Source organism: Gouania willdenowi, chromosome 18 (assembly GCF_900634775.1).
Source record: "Gouania willdenowi chromosome 18, fGouWil2.1, whole genome shotgun sequence".
In the NCBI taxonomy this organism is placed as follows: domain Eukaryota; kingdom Metazoa; phylum Chordata; class Actinopteri; order Blenniiformes; family Gobiesocidae; genus Gouania; species Gouania willdenowi.
The window spans coordinates 20,333,653-20,354,501 of record NC_041061.1 but is presented as its reverse complement, the minus strand read 5'-3'; the positions used below and the strand labels follow the sequence as shown (position 1 = coordinate 20,354,501).

Here is a 20,849-nt window from a genome sequence, read left to right as displayed (position 1 = left end):
TTGAGCAAGGACCTTTTCCCTTAGTGCTGCAGTCTCAAGGGTGCATAATAATAATAATAATAATAATACATTTATTGATAGAGCGCTTTCAATCAAAGTGCTGTACATCAAATAGATCAGCCATTAAACAGATAAAAATAAAATGAAAGACAGGGATTTTAGGACTTATACGTCAGAGTCTGCAAATAGGCTTTTAGCTTTGCCATAAAATTAAGGAAAGGAAAGAAAAATATTTGATCAGGTAAAAAAAAGGATCAGTATTTTACTTTTGGGGTTATTCAAAGTATTGAACTGAAAAAAACAGAAAACCTTAAGTTGACTTGCCTTCATTTTAAGTTGGACTAATGCAAAACATTGAAAACAATTAAATTGTTAAGTCATTTCAAACAATTCAATTCATTTGGTCCAACTATTTTTGTTTTTCAGTATACTAAGAAAAAAAATCCCACACACACAAGCACAGGGACACTGTGGATGAGAAACTCTCCGATTTTGAGCTAAAAGTGCTGCCGTAAAAACTCACACAGTTAGAGGAAAAAAATCCAACAAACAGCCATGTGGCACCTGCTCTGTGATGAAGATGTAGAAAACAAGCGGATTTGCATCAGGAACAAGTGACTCATCTCCTCTCTTTAAAGATATTCTCATTTGTACAACAGCATTGAGCTTTAAGGGCTCAATAGTTCATCAAATGACAGAGCTGAGCATCAAGTGTGATTTCCCTAGTGGTCAATGGCTCTGATGACAAGACAACTACCTTCCCTCTGTTGTTATTTAACATCCATCATGTCCCTCAGGCTTTCCTCTTCGTACCTGATCCATCCTCCCATTTCATCTCCTCTGTTATCTGCTGCTTTCCATTCTTTTGAAGTACCCAAATTAATTTCCCCATTTTCTTTTCCAACTCTCTTCTTTTCCCTCCCGGCCATGCCGTCATTCTCTGCATCGTGTGAAACGCACACTTTACCAGCCTTGCCCATTCATCTTTGTCTTATTTTTTTTTTTTTTTTTTTTTTTTTTACCTTAAAGCCTTTTCTCCTCTTTTTTGCTTCCCTCTACCTCGTTTGTTATTCTTTCAGCTTATCTTCTCTTCCTCTAGAGATCACTCTGCGACCATTTTACTTTCCTCCTCATCTAGACTCATGCGTTCAGTCTTCTGCTTTCTCATCTGCCTTTTCATTGAGTTTCCTTTTATGTCCCATCTCTGACCTGGATGAAGGAGCCTTATCAAGCACTGGGGGAAGTTATACAGAGAAATAGAGCCGACTTGTTCCGGAGATCAGTAGAAGTTTGCTCAAACAGTGAGAAATGGCAATTACAAGGGATAAAAGTCACGGAATCAACCTCCTCTGTATGTCTTTTTGATGTACATGCTGACAGCCAATAGCTTTCATCCCTCAATGTGTAATTTCCTGCTCTTCCTATAGCTTTTGTTTGTCAAACTGTCTGTTTAGAACCATATAGTGGGATTGTATATCTTACCCTTCACCACAGAATGAACACTTTAGCAGATAAACTGCAGTATTTTTTCATCTCCATCCAACTTCCTATGCTGTCCTTTTTATTATCCTTTAGCTCTTCTGGAAGCAGACACTGCTGCACTACTATTCACACTGTTGGAAAATCTTGACCCAAATGATTTTGTGTATTTAATATTCCTTGAAAGAAAATTGGTATCAACAACAATCATAGATAAAAAAAAAAAAAATATTGAATAGCTTTAGTTATCCTTGATTTTTACTGAATCATCTTCAGCAGAGGTTCTCAACGTGTGAGTTGGGACCCAGAAGATGGTGGCAGTCCAATTTATCAGTGTATGTTAGTGTGCTCTTATTTTGAAAGGGATTTATTTATGCATGTAGTGTGACGACTTTGTATAAGTATTATAGGTATCTTTTTTTGCCACAGCACAATACCATTGTACATCATGACTATTATTGATAATCAAAATATAAGTATTATTTCTATACTTCTCTTATCATTAAGATGTTATTTATACACATTGTTATTTGATTTGTGCATTAAACACTATTGTATTTCTAAGATGCAATTTTCAGTTCTTTTTTAACACCATTCATTAAGGTAAAAAACAAACTGGTTTTTAGGTTTACTGTATAATAAGCCTATTTATTTATTTCTTTTTTTTTAATATTACAAGATCATAATTTTATTTAGAAGACGCTTTTATCCAAAGCAACGTACAACACAAGCAGTTAGTTTTGTTATTAAAGTGTCAAAATATCATGTGGTGCAACTGTCCGGCCACGACCATCGTTTCTAAAACAGCTTAAAATCACTCTAAATCTATTCAAATTTATTTTCTGTTTTGTAGTTATGTATACAAGTAAAGGAAAAAGTATTTTTCTTTTCATTTTTATACTAACTAGTACAGTGCCCGTCGGAAGTATGCATTTATGTGGGAGCATAAGGATTATATTTGCGGGTGCAAAATGTGGGTGCAATTTTCCTGGTTTAATTCTATGGGATATGAGCATGATAAGAGTGTTTGTTGTTTTGTTTTTTTTTTACTCACTTTTATATTTTTTTGTTTGGTGTATTTTTCTGCATTGTATGTTTTTTGGAGTCATTATGTGTATTTTTGTATCTTTCTGTTGTGCATTTTTTGTATAATTATTGTTTTTGTTGCCATTGTAGTGATTCTGTTGTCATTTTCTGTACTTTTTGTATAAATATTGTTTAGTTTTTTGTTTTATTTTACTCATTTAGTATATTTTTATTATAAATACTGTGTGTGTGTCTCTCTCTACATCCATCGAGTATAGTGGGAGCATAAGTACAGTTGTCATTTATGGCCAAATGAGAATGTGTTTGAAGGATGGATGTACAAAGAGGTGTACATATTCTGTAGTGTTATAAAGGGGTTTATTTGCAGGTGCAAAGTAAAATAGTGTGTGCAATTTCCCTGTTTTAATTTTATGGGACATGTGCATGACAAATGTGTTTGTTGTTTTTTTATACTCATTTTTATATTTTTTTGTGTTTGATGTATTTTTCTGTAATATATGTTTTTGGAGTCATTGTGTATTTTTGTATCTTTCTGTTTTTCTTTTTGTGCATTTTTTGTATAATTATTGTTTTTTGTTGCCAATGTAGTGGTTCTGGAATCATTTTGTGTGTTTTTGTACCTTTTTTAGTGTAGTTTTGTGCATTTCTATTGTTATTTTGTGTATTTTTGTATAAATATTTAGTTTTGTGTATTATGAGTCATTTTCATATGTTTGTTGTTGTTTGGTGTTTTTTCTGTAATATGTTTTTTTTTTGGTATATTTTTATGCATTTCTGTCATTTTCTGTACTTTTTGTATAAATATTTTTAGTTTTTTAGTTTATGTGTGTTCCCGTGAATGTTTGAGACGCTGATAACAAAACCCCATAAACATTGTTGCGCAAAACAAAACATTAAGCTCCAAACTACATGAGTGAGTAAGTAAATTAAAGTATTATGTACAATTCGGCTTTTTTTAAAAAAAAAAATAATAATAATAATTTATTACCTTTGAACCGAGTGGTCAGAGCTTAGCTTCCATGCAGATTTCCAGATGGAGAATTGAACGGGTTGGGAAACGTGTCTGTAAAAGACTCACCAGTGGCTGATGGTTTCAAACAATCTATTCAGAGCTCCGTGTCTCGGTCTAAACTATCTTCTTCTCTATCGCTCGTGTGTTTACAGCTGCTTGGCTGTGTGCGCAGCGATTGGCTCTGGCCGCACACGTGACTCTAGTAGTGAAATAGATATAGATGGTGCGCTAGCGCCCCCTCACACCCTGAGGTCAAAAGCTGAATAGGTTTCATTTCGGGGCCGTCCAGAAGTGAAATAAAATTAAAATAAAGACTTTGAAATGACCAAATTACTCCAAAATAACAGATACACGCACTCGGGCTATTTTGAACCCGTCGAGCGAGTTTCAGGTCGAACTGGCACCGCGTCCGGGAGATATTTGCTCCACACACACACAGAACACACACATCCACACAACCACACAGACCTCCCTTGAATTATAGTGTAGATAATGCAAATTTTGTCAGATTATTCTAATTTATGAGATATGTGATGAAAATCCTTATATGCCATTGACCCATTTATATTATTGCATATATACGCTCAACTTAGCTTCAGAGAGCCACACAAAGAGCACCTACTGTATGTAAAACAATGGGATGGCAGCACTTTTGACCTCCCACCAGTGGAGGGAGACTGTGTTCCTCCCTCCCTGTTTAATGTGACTATTTTCTTTCCTTTGAGAAAGAAGCCCATGGAAAATGAACTGTAAAAATGAGTCATTAAAGTATTTCAAGCATGGACAAAAGCCACTCCTGTCATCTATGTTGTGTTCTGCTCAGTGTTGTGCCTTTCTGGAAGGTTTCAGTTCAGTGTGTGGTCAAGGGTGACAGTGGAGTTAAAGACAGCTGCTGTGAAGCCAATGATCTCAAGGTGGAAAAGGAACAAAAGGGAGCCAGACCACATGTTAGGTCTTCACTCTTTATACCCAGGTCACTGGTTCAGGGTCAGAGCAGCAGATCTCCAGATGTGCCTGGAATGGTTCCTTCCCATTCAAAATTGATACATCAAATGTGAGCCATTTCAATCAAATATCAAACCCATCCTTTTTTTTCTGTCAATGTAAAATCATGTCTGTAAAATCATTCATCCAAGGTTGTGTGATGCAGGTGCATGATAGTCAAAGAGATTCTACTTTAGATATGATTATAAGTGCAATTTCAGGTCTGAAAGTAAAGCTAGAAGTTAGCGAGGGGCTAATCAGTAAAAAAGACAAATGGTTTTGCATTTTCCATTCAGTTTTAGTCAAAAACCCCAATGGCTAATGTTACATCTGTTCCGGTGACGTGCAGTCAGGGTAGGCAAGGTCGGATGTGCTGCCGTCTATGGAGGATATATTGAATAATTGTTTTTCTTGAATGGTGTTTTACAATGCTGATTTTGTTAGATTAACACTTGCCAGCAAAAAAATATGAAATTGTCATTGATGTTGACATTGGTGGTCTCGATTTGCAATGCCCTGCCTGTCCAACCCTAGTGCTCACGACACGTCACTGATCTGTACATAGGACTTGATCAAAGGTCCAGTATTATGCCATTTTTCACCCATTTCCAATTGTTCTAAGAACTCCAACAACGTAGTATTTGAGGTTTATTTTCCCCAAATCGCCTGTTTTCTGGAGCTTGAGCCCACTGAAAAGTCCCTTTCAGACCGCTTCTAAAAACAAGCTGTTTTGGGGCCTTCATGCAAATGCATGAGTAGGCGTGTCTGTAGACGCTCTTCGAGAGGTCTTGGCTTGCACAAATGTTATACTTCTTCTGTGTTTGTTGTGTGGGATTCCAACAGTTGATTACCATAGCGGTTGTCTTTTGCTATCCACACACTGCACATTACAGTGAAACACATGGCTATTTAGGCGGCTATTGTGATTGTGAGTCCGACAAATGCTACTTCAGGGTGTGTGTGCGGCAGCAGCAGTGGAGTATCTGAGTCAACTGTTTCAAACACTCACCAGATTGTTAAGCTGCTAAGTCACTTTCTTGTCATCCTCACCACTTCTAACCACAGATCATTTGTTTTATCCAAATGCTGCGTCGCATTGGGTCACAGACACATCAGATCATGTCAAACGCGATACAAGGTGGTATAACGGCTGCTAAATATGAAACTGATAGTGAGCGCTCGCGCCGCGCTTCGGATTATCTACATACTGAATAATCTATTAACTGAATGTAAATATATTGACTGTGGATAAAGGGCAGTGGGGCCTCGTGGTTAAGGGAGCGGGCATGTAATCGGAGGGTCACTGGTTTGAATCTCCGAGGGCCATCACTGTGGGATGTTGAACAAGGAGCACACATTGTTATGTAAGGTAGGGGGAGCTCACATTCTTATAGGCTAGGAGGAGCGAGCATTGTCAGGGGAGGAGTTTCTGCACTACGATGTCACAACGCGAGAAAAAACAAACTTACCGGTTTGGAGCTGACTTTTTACAAAATGTGGAATAGCAAGGGAGGGAGGCATAAGAATGTTCTCAACTGGCTAAAAAAAATAATACCACTGTAGCAAAACCATTATAAAGTTTTTTTTTCCATAATACTGCCCCTTTAATATTCAACACAATAAAGCCTCTTTATTTTAGATATTTATCATGTATTTATTCTGCTGGAAGTGGCACTCATAACCAGGACATAGTAGCAACTCTGGAAATCCAATGAAAATCCCAAACCACACGGAAAAGCTCAACCGATTTATCACTAAAGCTGCTATTCAGGTGAAAAATCTGTGTTTGTTGTATGTGACCACATTATAACAAAATACAAAGTTTGGATTGACGATAGTACCAAGGGGAGGATGTGGGCTTTTTTGGAGGCAATGTGAATCCCAAAAAAATACAATTTTTTCCAAGCAGGCCCAAAGCTGAGGTCTTCACTCCTGGTGCTCAGGAGGCACTGCCCTGTTTGTTTGAATAAGTAGCTTATTATAAATTGACTACTCAGAGCTGGATGATCAGGTGCGTTTGTGTATGATGAAGTCTTAAAATTGCAGAACTGAAGCTCTCCCAAAAACAAAAACAAAAATCTATTTCGGAGAAGACAACATAAAAAAAACAGCTTTAAAATGAATGATTTCTACACACATACACGTACACACACACACAGTCAGTAGCCATTTACTGCTCCAGCTAAAGAATTGTACTTTGGCTAGTGACTTGAAAAGTTGTCAGTCACTATGGAAGCCTGAATGTATAAATAATTGGACCAGCATAAAAAGGCCACGCTTTACGTTTTTTTACAAGCCTTACCTGTCAGCCCGATGCCCCAAACACTTGCTGTGCCCTGAATGCAAAATGCCTGACATTGCTTCCAACTGCATTCAGGGTTTGATGGGATTACATTCCTCTAAACTAAACTGTAAGTCAGAGCAGCATGAACACTGAGGGGTGACCTCCTCTCACTGATGTCTAATACCCCGACACACCAGGATCGTTGTTACGCAACAGCAGTCTCCTCCACTTTGGGAAAGGAACCCTGTTCGCCTCCAAACATGTCCCTGTGGTATTACTTAATGAATATTTCAGATCAGACAGGAGAATGTTTAAAGTTCAATGTGGCTATGTTTGCTTGTGCGTGGTTACGAAAGAGGCCTAATCAGTCATTGTGGGTATTTCCTGGAGCTTCTATAAATCAGGAACCACAAGTGTCAAAGTTTAAAACAAGGGTCACCGACATGGCGTCCGTGCCCTCGAAGAATTATACACTGCTGCATTATACAATATTCCTCATTAAATTAACCATCTTTTAAAAAATAAAGGAAAATCAATTAGAAGTGACAAATGTGTTTAAGTGTCACAGATAGGATTTAGTTAAAAATGCTGAAGATTTGGTGTATGGTTTGCTTTTGTTTTTGGTTTTTTAATCAACGGATTTTTGTTAACCTTGCCTGCAAGATGGATTCACAAACACCAGAATCGATTTGGTTTAAATAGTAAAATCAAGTGGTTATGTGGTGGAATCAGGACTTCTATTATTAAACAATACAAGAGAAGAACAATAGTTCCTTCATCAGATCCATCTGAACGGTTAACTTACAAAAGGAGCTGCTTTCGTCCTTTGTGCCTTCCATGGTGCCATCCGGCAGCATCTGGAGGTAGAAACCATGTCTGCAGTAGAGCCGCGTGACGATGCCCTTCAGCTGAGGCTCTGCAGAGCAAACACAGTGTTAAGCACATGTTAGCGCCCAGCAACACACATACACCCTTTAAGGTGGCATATATTAAAGAGTTTGCTTATGTATGAGAGACTACACAGAAGGCAGGTGCTAATATTGACCCTGTCAAATGATCAAACAGCTAAGACTGTTAGCTTGTTCAAGTGTGTGCATTAGATGCCTCGGCTTTGAAGAGGATGGATGGGACCAGAAACATTTATATTCTCCATTCTATAACTGGAACTTTGGTGTACAGGTTTTCTGTGGGAGCATTTATCCCTGAAATATGCTCAAGCTAAAGTAACGGAGTATGCTAGGATGGTACCATTTGAAAGCGTAATAGATAACTGATAAATGAATGGTGCGACTACACTGGTACAGAATGTGCCCTGAATATAGATCTGTTTTCTAGCAAAAACAGAATCACGATAACAGAGATATTGATGCTAGGCTAAGAGCTAACCCCCAACGCAAATGTCTCTTTGCATAGTTTTCTTGGGGTGATTGTTTTAAATGTCAGAATCAGAATCAGCTTTATTTGTCAATGCACACGTTACAGAGCAACAAAATTTCATTTCAGTTTCATCCCGTCCAAGAAAAGCATGAAAAGACAATCACATATATAACACTTAGAACGTGGGGAGACAGGAGCGGGAGAACTGAGGATGGCCACAAGAGTGGCACCCCATATTATGATGAAAAAAGGTGCGACAACAGAAGCCGCTGGTAAAATATTTCCTATAAAACACTTGTGACATGTGAATGAACTCAAATATAACATAAGCAATAAATAAACAGAGACCGTGTCTAATGCTCAAGTCAGTATAAGTTCCTCTACTATGGTGTGATTTTTTTTTTACTTTGAGCAATCTGGTATGCTACCTTTTATCATATGATGCTTACAGTGCTCCCTGGTTAACTTAAGTAGCAATGACAAAGCGGGATGATTGTTGGCAATATTCAACGTGTTTTCGCGCTCAGCGCCTCTCGGCCTCCCCCGTCAACAGACGAGCTCACTGCGGGCTCGCTCACGGGCAATGCACCGCAGGCCGTAGGGCTGAGCAGGCACCGCCTCCAGCCAGGCTGCGGCTCGGTTTGTCGTCTGTCGCTCGGAAACAAAACCCTACTCTGCGGATGGCGGTCTCGCTCTATTCGTCACCCCGTCCGACGCGCCCCCCCGGGTACAGAGCAGAGAGGCAGATTCAATGTCTCTCGAGCGCACGCGTTACCCTCGTATCGAGGACAAAGAAAATACAAATTGGGTGTCGCAAGCTGAAAAGTTTGGGAACCCCTGCTCTATGGTCTCTGAGCGCACAATCAGGCACATGAGAGCGCCACTGCCCCCTACAGTAGTGGATGTGCAATTACAAAAAAAAAGCATGTTCCCCCGGCATCGCACCGCACCCACCCACTATTTCAGAAGGGCTGCATAGCCAAACATGCTTGATGCCCTTTGCCACCATGTACTTGTGTCAAATTGGATTTTTCAGCTTTGAAAAACATGAAAACAAAATACAGAAAAAAATACTTTGTGTGGAGAGCAATTGAAGACTCAGACTCTCTCAAATTCAGCCACACATTGCAGAGTTCTGTGCATTCTCTCAACCTCACCTTTCTCATTAATGTAGTAGTGACTTGTATTTCACAGTTTCAGAGTGATAAATATGTTGTATTACAGCTAGATGACCAATTAACAAATGTTTGGTAGATTTCTTTTTCCAAAATAAAATACATTGTTTCTCACTGAAGATGCCAGTAGGCTAATTATTTAAATGAATCAAGTGATAATACTGGATAAGATGTTTTGTTGTGCTTACGGATTATTATTCTTTTTTTTTATTACATAATATTCCTCAACAGGATAGGTAGAATTCAGATACAAATTTCACTGTAGGGCTACATTGTACATGCCATTACATTATTATGTTTTTTAAGTGTGCAGGAGTAGGGGGGTACATGACTTTAGGTTAAATGTCTGAAGGGGTACGGGACTGTGAGAAGTTTGGGAATCACTGCTATAGATATTGATCTAGTGCAGAATCACTCATTGTTAGCATTGCTAGACTAACTGTTTACCTACCCTTTGTGCAAGTCTGAACCTTTATATAACTTTCAACAGGTGGATTTTGGAGATTCTGTTAGATTTTTCACGAGACTTTATCTGGCAACACTACTCATTGCTACGATGTTGGCATCTGCTGGTCAGTGATGCGTAGATGTTTCTGTGGTGTTCTGATTAATATTCAACAGTTTTGCTAAATTTTTTACAAAGATTGTTCAGTAATATAGTTTCCCACTACACATATCTTGCTTGAAAAAAAATGTCATTCAGGCCCAAATCGTCCAACTTTAGAGAACAATTAAAGAGTCGGTGTTAATGTGTGATCAGTTGGAGATGGGCATTCCCCTGTTTTGTTTTAGTTTTCCTTTCGAGATGAGTTAAGAACGCTAAAACCCTTGCGTGCCAAGAAAACAAGCACAACTTCACTCACTCGCTAAATTTTTCAAAGCACCATCTCCGATTGTCTTTTCCTTCTTATCGCAAGTACTAGTTCACTGTTTTGGAGCATCTGCCGTAATCTTTTCAGAGGCCGTTTGTCTCCATGATCCAGTCAGGCATCTCCATCTGCCACTATTCCACACTTAGGTTGTCATAATCTAACCTTGCGTTGTGTTTCTCTCCTTAAGGCAGCTCACGCATGACTGAGGAGGCTCTTTCCCTCCAAAGTGCTGTGGATGACTAAACAGTGGATCAGGAGGAAAGTCTGAACGCTAAAGTGTTTCCACAATCCACTTTTAATGAGACAATTCAAATATGAATGAGGACAGACGACCGTTGGGGCAGCTGGCAGTTGTCCCATGGTTGACAGCGGGTCTGTGTGCATGTGGGAGAGATTTACAGAAACCATCTAATTGAAAAGGTCCTTAAAGTTCAGAGAAAACAATAAAGTCTTTGTTATTCCTTAAAAAAGGTCATGTCCTTTTTCTTAAATAGTCATTGATTTAGGGACAACGGGTAATACAATGCACGAGTAAACATCTAGGTTTGGACTTTCATTGCAGAAAATGGAGAATATTTCAGTTTTCCAACATATTCCAACAAAGTCAGTGTACTTTTATTGAAAATATAAATTTGCATTCATTCAGGGATTGTTTGTCATTTTACAAACTGTCACAACAAACAGATGATACCGACATTCAGGTGGGAAAGAGAAGAGGTCAAATGTAGAGAAACTGTAGAAAATTTCCGTTTTACCCAGACTTTCCTTCAAGTGTCTCTCGGAAAAACACCAAGTGAGTCTATGATTAGAAAGACGATCTGAGAGGTGACAAAATTACCTTTTCATATACAGTACTTTGAAGCCCTGACTTAATTCTAAAGTGACTGACAATACCACCAGGTATTTGGGCTGTAGAGAGCACAGAGTTTTTAGAGATTTTATTAAGAGTGTATTTCAAACTTTTTCAGACCAATATCCACTCAAACAATGTACACACAAAGACAATCAGACTGATTTTGTCCTGATTTCCATTTTCTCGACCCAGAATGTCAAATGCCGGATAATCTTATGTCTTATAAGATTATCCTGTGCTCTGAGGTGTGTTAAGATTAAGAGTTAATATTTTCTAATAACCGTAATTTAACTCCTCGTGGGGAAAGCAGACATCTCAGGACTCATAATTCATAATTATATAAATAAAATACACTCAAATGACTGTCTTTAAATGCTGTTTGAGTTTAAAAGGTTCCATATTAGTACAAAACAGTGTGATTTGGGGTCTTCCTCACCCCCCAGTCCAAAAGAATCCCAATTTGATGTCGTCGCTGTTTTATTTTCTCCTCCCTTTAGCGCTGGTTTTTCTTTGTTCATGCTGCGTTTTACAACTTTAAGCCAGACTGTACGTAACTCTGAGGCGGTGTCGTAAAGTAACACGATAATGGCCCTCATTGCTGACACAATCTTAAATTTGATAGAATTTTGATTGTTTTGTACTTAATTGTGAACATTTTAAGAAACACTGTTAATTTAGAAATATTACATTAGTTAGAACCCAATAACTGAATGAACTTTGAGGATTGAATCGAGGATCTACTTTAGATAACTGTTCCTAACAGTTATGATGTAACAGCAATATAATGGATGCAGACACTGGAAGCAAGAGGACACGATGTAATAAGTGAATGTAAGCAGAATGTATGACTACTTTAAAGGTTATATTTGTTCTCCTCTAGTTCCTTTGTTTGACTCCGCTCTACAAACAAATGCCTTTGGAATACAGTTGGGGATCAGATTTTAAAATAAAATTTAAAATAGCATCACAATACAACAATACTGTTAAATAAAACTATTTATTGTGATTTAATCTATGGATAATACAGTTTATTGGTCAGTTTTAAAGCCAAACAAGACTTTCAAGTAAAACAAAAAAAAAAAAAATGGAAAAAAAAGAGATTTGTTGGATTTTCCAGGTTTTAAAATTGGTGATAACATTACCAATTTGAAAATGGAGATTTGAAATGTTAAGGCAACTGCGTGGTCTACCAATTGGACTATAGTCTACGAGGACAAAACAAGAGACTATAGAAACAATTGGCAGTATTAATGCTGCATAAGATCAATATTTATCTCAAAATTGTGATATAGTATGTATTAATATCAATTTATTTTCTCAAAGTTTGAGCAGAAAGATGAGTTAGGGTCAAACTAAATGGTGCAAAATGCCACACAAACACTTATTCACAGCCAACTGTACACTTTTGGCTTTTTCTCATAAGGGACAGCATGTGTGAGTGAGTTCTGTAGCATGTATTGTGTATATGAATCATATTGTCTAATTCTAAATCCTGCAAAAAAAATCTTAATGTTTATTGCCCAGCTCTAAGACAAAATGTAAGGAAGTCTCCATATGTAGCTTGATTACTAGTTGCTAAAAAACCAGTGATCAAGCTTGGTTGTCGAAGTTTTAACCTACGTAATTGCTCAACTAAGTCTCTGTTTGTGTCTTTTGTTATTGTATTAATACAGTGTAAATATATTACTTTATTATTTCCAAGAATAAAACATGCATAGCTGACACAAAAAGTGGCACTTTGTCGTGTTTACCTGTAACAACAGACATTATAAAGACTAAATAAAACAAAGGTGTTAAAAAAGATTAGTATTTTCATTATTAAAATATATTATTAATGTAAAAATAAAAAATAGTACAAAAAACAAAGCTTCCATAATCCAAAAAATGGCAAGTTTTAAAGGTATGAATGTAAATAACTGTAATCTTGAACTGGAAGAAATACCATACCTGATACGTACGTAATATCTATATTGTTGTGTCTACAACAAGATAGCCGCTCATCCGCACGTCATCGGCTGACGAGTTCACATAAGGTCAAATGTGGAGTGTCGTAATCTGTAACATCAGGAGCGTTAATCCCAAATCAAGCCTTAGACCACACACCATAACATGTGCTGTTGCTGACAGATGTCACAAAGCAAAGCGACACAAACAGAAGGCTGACAAAGAACTTTCAAGAAAACTCCACCACCACACAGCCACGTTTGGCCATGGTGACGGTGATCCAAAAGCAATGGGAACACTGGAGGATACCGGAAGACTCCTGGTGATTTATAAATGTCCACTGATCTAAAAGCCTAACAAGGAGGGATACAACTTTATATTTTAGAGTTCAAAGGTTACAAAAAGTCATCCTGGAAAACTCTTTATGCTCTTTGGTCCTTAGTCATGTCTGTGAAAAATAGGGCGATGTGTTTTATAAAGAAATCACTTCTTGGTAGAAGACTTGTCAGGTAATTAATGTCAGGAAATCCTTGCTAATACAGATCAAGAAAGGCTTCAGCAGTCTGTGAGTTTACAGTGACAGTGACCTTTTTTAACAAGACCAGCTCCATCTAATGTGTGAAATATGGAGGAAATATCAAAAGGTCTTCAAGAGTAAGACAACCAGAGAAACATTATGATTTGCCTTGATCTGACCATTACACGCTTATTTAACAAACTGTCATAAAAGATCAGTGCTCAAGACTTCTTTGGTTAACCAACAAGACATCATTGATCTGTTTAGACAAGGTTAAGTTATATCTTTTATTTCGGAATGCATTCTTTTATTGTATGTGTGCCTTCCTCTTAGAGCTTTTGGAAGTTTTCAACTTGGCAGTGAGTAAAAGCTTCTTAAATCGTATTAAGGCTGTGAAACTAAATACAATTTAAAGCTTGTGTGTAAAGAAAGATCACACACTCAGATTTGGATGGAAACTGGGAAGATCACAGCTCTTGGACACTAGATACTGGACTCTGAATTATTTTGTGCAACACAAGAGCAACGGCTCATGTGTGTTTGCGTGCACGAGGAGGATTTGTGCTTGAAATCCTGTAGAGATTCAACACCAATTATGGAGTGACCTTAATAAAGAATTGGATAAGTTATACTTATCAAGAATTTTAACCATTGAAGGACAGAACAGCTATTTATGCGAGTCTGTCATCTCTAGTCACACACACCCACACGCACACACACACGCGTGCGCACGCACGCACGCACGCACGCACGCACGCACACACTTTACTTCTCACTCTTGTAGTTTTGGGAGGCAAACACGGAGAAATCACGAAAAGAATGAAGTAAAAGCACTTCTAAGCATTTTTCCACTTTTCCGACAATGTCAATAAACTAATTTTTTACAGCGAAAAACAAAACAAACTTTCGAGCAGCAATTTCAACCCTTTCCATTTTTTTTCAAGCAAATGATCTTCAATTGATTGATCTATGAGGCCCACACTATGACTTTGTTCAAAATGTCACACTAAGGTACTACTCGTACTAAGTCTGACGTTAAAATGAGTATGTATTGCGTTCATATTAGAGAGTATGGAAAGATAAAGTACGCACGACATACCAAGATGCACAGTATACTGTATCGGGTAAGTATGTATGCACGGTGGGCACACTAGTCATACTCAACCTCCCCATGATGCATTGCGAGCAGAATGTAAAATGGTCCTGGGACCATCTTCAAGCTAAAAGTCAAACATCCCCTTTTCAAAACAAAAGCATCTCTTCTTCTCTTCCATTACTTTTTTAACGCTTTTGTAAATAGTAGCTCTTGTTTTGAAGTTACCCGGAAGTTTTGTTTATAGCACAATAGCGGGTCTCCCAAATGTCGGCATGAAATGTGTTTCCGTGAGTTTTATGGATCAAATGAGCACATGTTGGTATCCTACTTGGTCACTTTCTCGCTCAAAATGCTTTCAGAACTTTCAAAGGTGGCGAATCAACAGAGAAATATAGCCTCAGTGCGCTTTAGGTTTTTGTCATCGTAGGTTGAAAATACAGACCCTTTCCAAAAAATTAGAATATCATGGAAAAGTTGTTTTATTTCCATACATTTTTGTGGGTTTTATAAGCTGGAAGACCAAATTATGTAATAATAAGCAAATAAATACTTGAAATTGTTCCAATTGTGGGCCCTGAATCTATAATCTATGAAAGCTCAATTTATTGAATGAAATTATGGAAATTGAACAACTTTTCCATGATATTCTAATTTTTTGGAAAGGGTCTGTACATCTTGGGAAACTTGGAAGTATGCTTCAGTGGGAAGGGTCACCATCCTAATTATACTTGAGTTTGTAGTGTATAGTACGGAGTGTGCCATTTTAACACACAGCCTGTGATCTGATAAATACTTATTGTCTCCAACACTTTTAAAAGGACGCTCCTAACACTTTCTCTGAGTTCTTGAATGAGGGTTTTGCACAATTTGTACAATTTTGTTCACTGTTGCATTACTCTACACATGAGCTCAAATAACCAGAAACTAAATCACTTCACATACAGCAAGTATATTTTCCCGTGTGGGCAATCGTGGTTTGAATCTTTGACAACTTTTTTCCATTATTGTACAGCTTGGTTTCAGTAGATTGTCACTGCTGTTTACTGTAACTTGGGGCAGTGTGCAATGTAGTCCCCTGATGACACATTCAGAATTGTAATCCACCGCTTCGGTCTGGTAGAAATGTGAGCTTCATCGCAATGTAAAAACACAATCCCGCTGGAAGTATGAAATGACTGGGCCTTAAGGCGCTACCACTCATTATACACTTCACGCTACGGTACATCGACTTTCTGTTTCTTTTTGCATCTATTTTACCCTTTTGCATTCCCCTCCCCACAAAAAAAAAGGATGCATACCTAATCTGCACAGAAGTCCTTCGTTTTGATCTTTTTAAATACCAAACGGCTGGCGCATTGGGAAACGCTGAAGTTGGAGCGGCACTGAACGGAAACAGATGACACTGAATGACGGATTGTCACTCAGAGGACGAGAGATGGTAGGAGAGGAAAGCAGACACGGGGAGAGATGAAAAGAGAATGTCTATGATTCCACCAGCGAGCACTTAAATGTGTTTCCACAGGTACTTCATTTCAGCAGCACTGGGACACACTGACGGCTTACTACTGATGTTTTATTTAGCAGACAGCGGTAATTCATTCGATTCAGGCACTAAAGTCTGTCACACCACTTGGTGCTGACGGGCCCAGCGAAGATTTCTGATTATTAAACTTCCATCTGTTTGTCACGACATCTTAAATGCTTTCAGTTCTTTCTGCATCGGCAGCGACGCAGTCAGACTCCTGGGAGCACATATGTGCAACATCACTGAAGAATTATGGACTTTGTAGCTCTCCGACTGTTTCTGGCCTCAGTAAGATTTTTAAAAAGTGATTTAGAAAAAAACGTCTGATCGCTGTCGGAGGACCAAGTGTTTGGAAGTCGAAGGCTTCTTTTTACCCCCAATCGATCAAACACACCATCACATTGTTATACATGAACTGTATCTCTTCTATCGTCTTTTGTTAATGTTTTAAAGCAGGGATGTCAAACTCGTTTCACTTCAGGGGTGAGAAAACTAGCAAATTCAACATGAATATCCCCTAGTTAGCATTTCGACGTATAAATGATATATGTAATGTTGAAATTGGACCTCGCCTACAGTTGATCATTTAAAAACTCTTTTAAAAACCCATTAATATGCTGTGGCTTTTAAACCGGGCTGAGAACTGGCATTTTTGCTTCTGTATTTATTTTGCATTTTATCTCATATTTTTTACTTGTGTAAACTGTATAACCTCTGAACAGCACTTTGGTCAACGTCCGTTGTTTTGAAATGCGCTATATGGATAAAATTGACTTAACTTGACTATGACGTTTGTGAGGCACCGATAACAAGATATCAGATATAAAGCTTAATTTATTTTGTAACCAATTTTTATTCAATGTAGGGAAATGAGAAATAATTTGAGGAAGATGGCAAGATTTAGAAATATATATATATATATATATATATATATATATATATATATATATATATATTTTGTTTTTAACAATTAGAGTTTTAAAATCTCTGTCATCATACAACATAAACATGGAAAAACTGTTGAGATACCTACAACTGAGTTTATTGGTAATTTACACAATAATGTGTGTTATTACTGACATACATTTTGTGTTTTCTCTGTCAATTTTACTTTTACCTGCAGTCCGGATTGGTTGCCTGGCCGTTAGTTTGACATATATGTAAGGTATTCGCACTATGGTCCTTCCTCTATAGAATGATCAATATTACGTACATTTTTCCACGGATAACTGCAAGTTTAATGAGTATTGATGAATTGGTTATTGATTATTCACTGTTATACTGACTCCGAGGCGGTATTGCTGAGGGGAATACCTTTGTGGCATCAAAGGACATTAAAACAAAATTTTATTGTTTGTCTTTGCGTGACAATGTCAGAATACAGCATTCTCACTTGCATTTTCTCTGTAAACGTAGTTTTTGCGATTGTTAATTTCTATTATCCATTCCTTTTTCACATTATCCACGAATCATTAAGTTCAATGTTGTTACTACCTGCACCCACAACCCCTGCACTGCCCCCAAAGTATGTTAACCTAAATAAACTATAGGTGGTATAGGCCCAACACTTCTTGATCATTGGTACAACTTCCCGTGTGATAAATAAATGACTTCCTTTGTTATGTTTCTTTAGGGACCAGACACACAATTAAGTGTTACAGACACACGGCTCCAGATATATCATCATCAAATATAGTCTACGTTTACATCAGAAAACAAACAAACAGGATAAGCTACAATCGATGGAAATGTGTTTATCTGATCCGACCAAATTGAAATCAAACTACGACTGAACTGGAATGAATTTAACGCCTTTGTTTTAAAGCAAGAGGAAAGCATAGGCTGCTGGAGAACCTGCTGACTTCAGAGTTCTGTCATCACAGCTTAAGCCACTTAGACTAAAGTAGAGTCAGTTAGTGATATCATTATTTAACAATAAAAGAAATCTATCACAAGGTCAGGCTGTAGTTGTTTTTTTTCCCACTTTTTTTCCAAGTGCAAAAGTGAGAAACATTGGCAGGTTGAAACACTGTGTGTAGTGCATGTTCTATTACAAACAGAGGAAGAGGACATGGATACACGCTAAAAAAAGGAATGTTTCTATAGCTCAGTGGTTCTCAACCCATGACCCCCAAAATAAAGGTGCCAGAGACTAGGGAGGTGGTTGAACACAGACATGAACAGGGCCATCTATGAAGTCAGCAAAATCAATCTGTGATAACCACATTTATTTATTTATTTATTTACCTGAATAATATCCACTGTTATTTAGGAAGTTTAACATTATTTGTGCCCAAGTATATAGTCATCTTTTAAAGAATTAAATCCTTGTTTTCATCAGAAATAAAATGGGTTGAATGTGACCAAAAATGGTGGAAGGGGTGGTGAAATAGGATTTTAAAAACCACAGAAATTGGTTAAAAGTTGCAAATTAAAGTGACGGACAGGAAAAGAAAAAAAAAGGTTTTAAAGTGTCAATATTAGAACAATTAGTTTAAACTGGCAAATAATGGGCATGACAAATCGTGAATGTGGTTAAATTGGCAAGAATACGCATGAAATACGGTGAAAAGAGGTTAAAAGTAACAATAATGGGTCAACATTTGTGACATTAGGTGGGAAAAGCAGAAATGGGAGGAATGTAGCAAAAATGCATTAAAAAGAGCAAAAATATGACAATAAAAAGTGATAAATATAGGTTAAAATATGGCAAGATTGGTGTAGTTGCAGAAAAAGGGTAAAAAAATGGGCTCAAATTGTCGAGAATATTCTTAGTTTCTTCAAGGAATCTGGTGACCCCCTCTCAGTGTCTCACAACCTCAAATGGGGTCCCGACCGCGAGGTTGAGGACCCCTGCTATAGCTGATATTCTAATACATCTGAATGAAAAGAACAATAAAATAAAATAAATCTTGCTGGAATTGAAGCTTAGCTCATTTGTTGCAGCATGTTTTGCTCAGAATCTATGAATATATTTCTATAACTAAAGCTGATAATGAAGAACTTCAAATGACCCCCACTCTTCATACAATTCACCAAAACAATCAATAGCCTTTTCAGCATGTGCACGTAACTTCTACTGCATCCACTCCCACCTATAATTCGGTGTTTCTTTCGGAGGTGGCTAAAGGTCTTCTTCTTGTCTTTCATCACACACACAAACAGATTCATGGACCCACTTGTGTCTGCACACTGACACCTAACATGCAATGTGTCTGCACACTGGACCCTGAAACACTCCTCAGCTTCCTCTGCAGTTAATAAGCTTGTTACTCCCCACTGACTATAATATTGTCTCTCTCACCACTTGCATGAGAGCCCCAAGCTATTAATATGCGGATATATGGATTTTACAACTGCTTGTATTTCATCTTTTAGCATTTTATTCCAGCCGATTGGTGAAACGTGGGCACGGAAGCAATAACATATCCTCTATTGAAATGAGAACAAGTGGAATATGATGTATAGATTTTTAGTTACATTATAATTAAAAAAACAAAAACAGAAAATCTACATTGAGCCTTTATGCTCGTTGAAAAAGGGCGGCACCAATACTAGCGCGTGTTTTCACATTTAGCGTAGCGCTAAATTGCATGAAATTAGGGGCACACGGCGACAGTGAAAAATGGGAATAATGGCAGGGACTGCCTCTATGGTAATGACCATATTTACAAGGAACATCAATCATCTGTAAACCGCCAGCAGCCTCATCATCCCTCATAGGACGCAGACAGAGAAAGGGGCGGGACACTTGGAAACAAACTGCTGCTTCACTTCTCACTTCAACTCTCTCTAACACACACACACACACGCACACACGCACACACACACAGTTCAGACTAACTCCAGCTTTTAATAAAATCACTGCTGACAAGTGATAAAGAATGAGCTTGCCGAAAGTTTACTGCACTTTACACTTTTGAATGTGTTTTTGGTGGTGATTTTAAGGGAAAAACACGTAGTAACTAGGGATGTAACGACTAATCGTAAGGCAGTTAAAAATTGATTCATAGGTATCACGGTTGATATCAATTTTCTGAACATTGCACCGCAGTACTTTTTTTCTATCCAGAAGTGTAGGCGATAGGCGGAATCTGCAACTACTTTCTTTCTGGCTACCTTCTACTCTTAAACATGTTTATAAATGATTCCTTACCCCTTTAGCACCGAAAGAATATCTGTAATATTACGTGAATATCTGTAATAGTCATGTTTTTCTATTAGCTCTGTCTGCTAGCATAGCATCTCTTCTTCACTGCACAGATTAGCTGCATGCCAACCGACCACTGGGTTACCAGCGCCCTCTGCTGGTCCAAACAAATATCTGACGTAAATACAATGCAGACTGGTTTCTTTTTTAAAGTCCAATTGTTAAGGCACAAAATACATTTTCAGTTGCACTTTTAAAAAGAAAAATAACTATTATGCAGTTTTGCATTGTTTACTATAGAACCAGAATTTAAATTAATTCATTTGTATTATTCCTTTATTTATTTAGATTTAGATTTATTTTTAGTTAAATGGCATTGTTCTGAATAGTTTATCAAGAAATTCTTTTGACAATGAAAAATAAAAGGAAAATAGTACAGTATAAAAAAAATAAAGGAATATTTTTCAATCATTATTTGTCTACAGTCCCATTTTGTAAAATAAATAGTGAGAGAAATGTATCGTGAACCCAGTA

At 37.6% G+C, this 20,849-nt stretch overlaps 1 protein-coding gene across 1 annotated transcript in view; it reads right to left on the bottom strand.

Annotated features, from left to right (window-relative positions):
* The window catches only part of fgf11a (fibroblast growth factor 11a), a 131,323-nt gene that overhangs the window by 55,538 nt on the left and 54,936 nt on the right, over positions 1–20,849 (bottom strand). Inside the window, exon 3 of the mRNA XM_028473917.1 lies at positions 7,612–7,722. Coding sequence (XP_028329718.1) covers positions 7,612–7,722 — 111 coding nt within the window. The remainder of the gene's footprint in view (positions 1–7,611; positions 7,723–20,849) is intronic.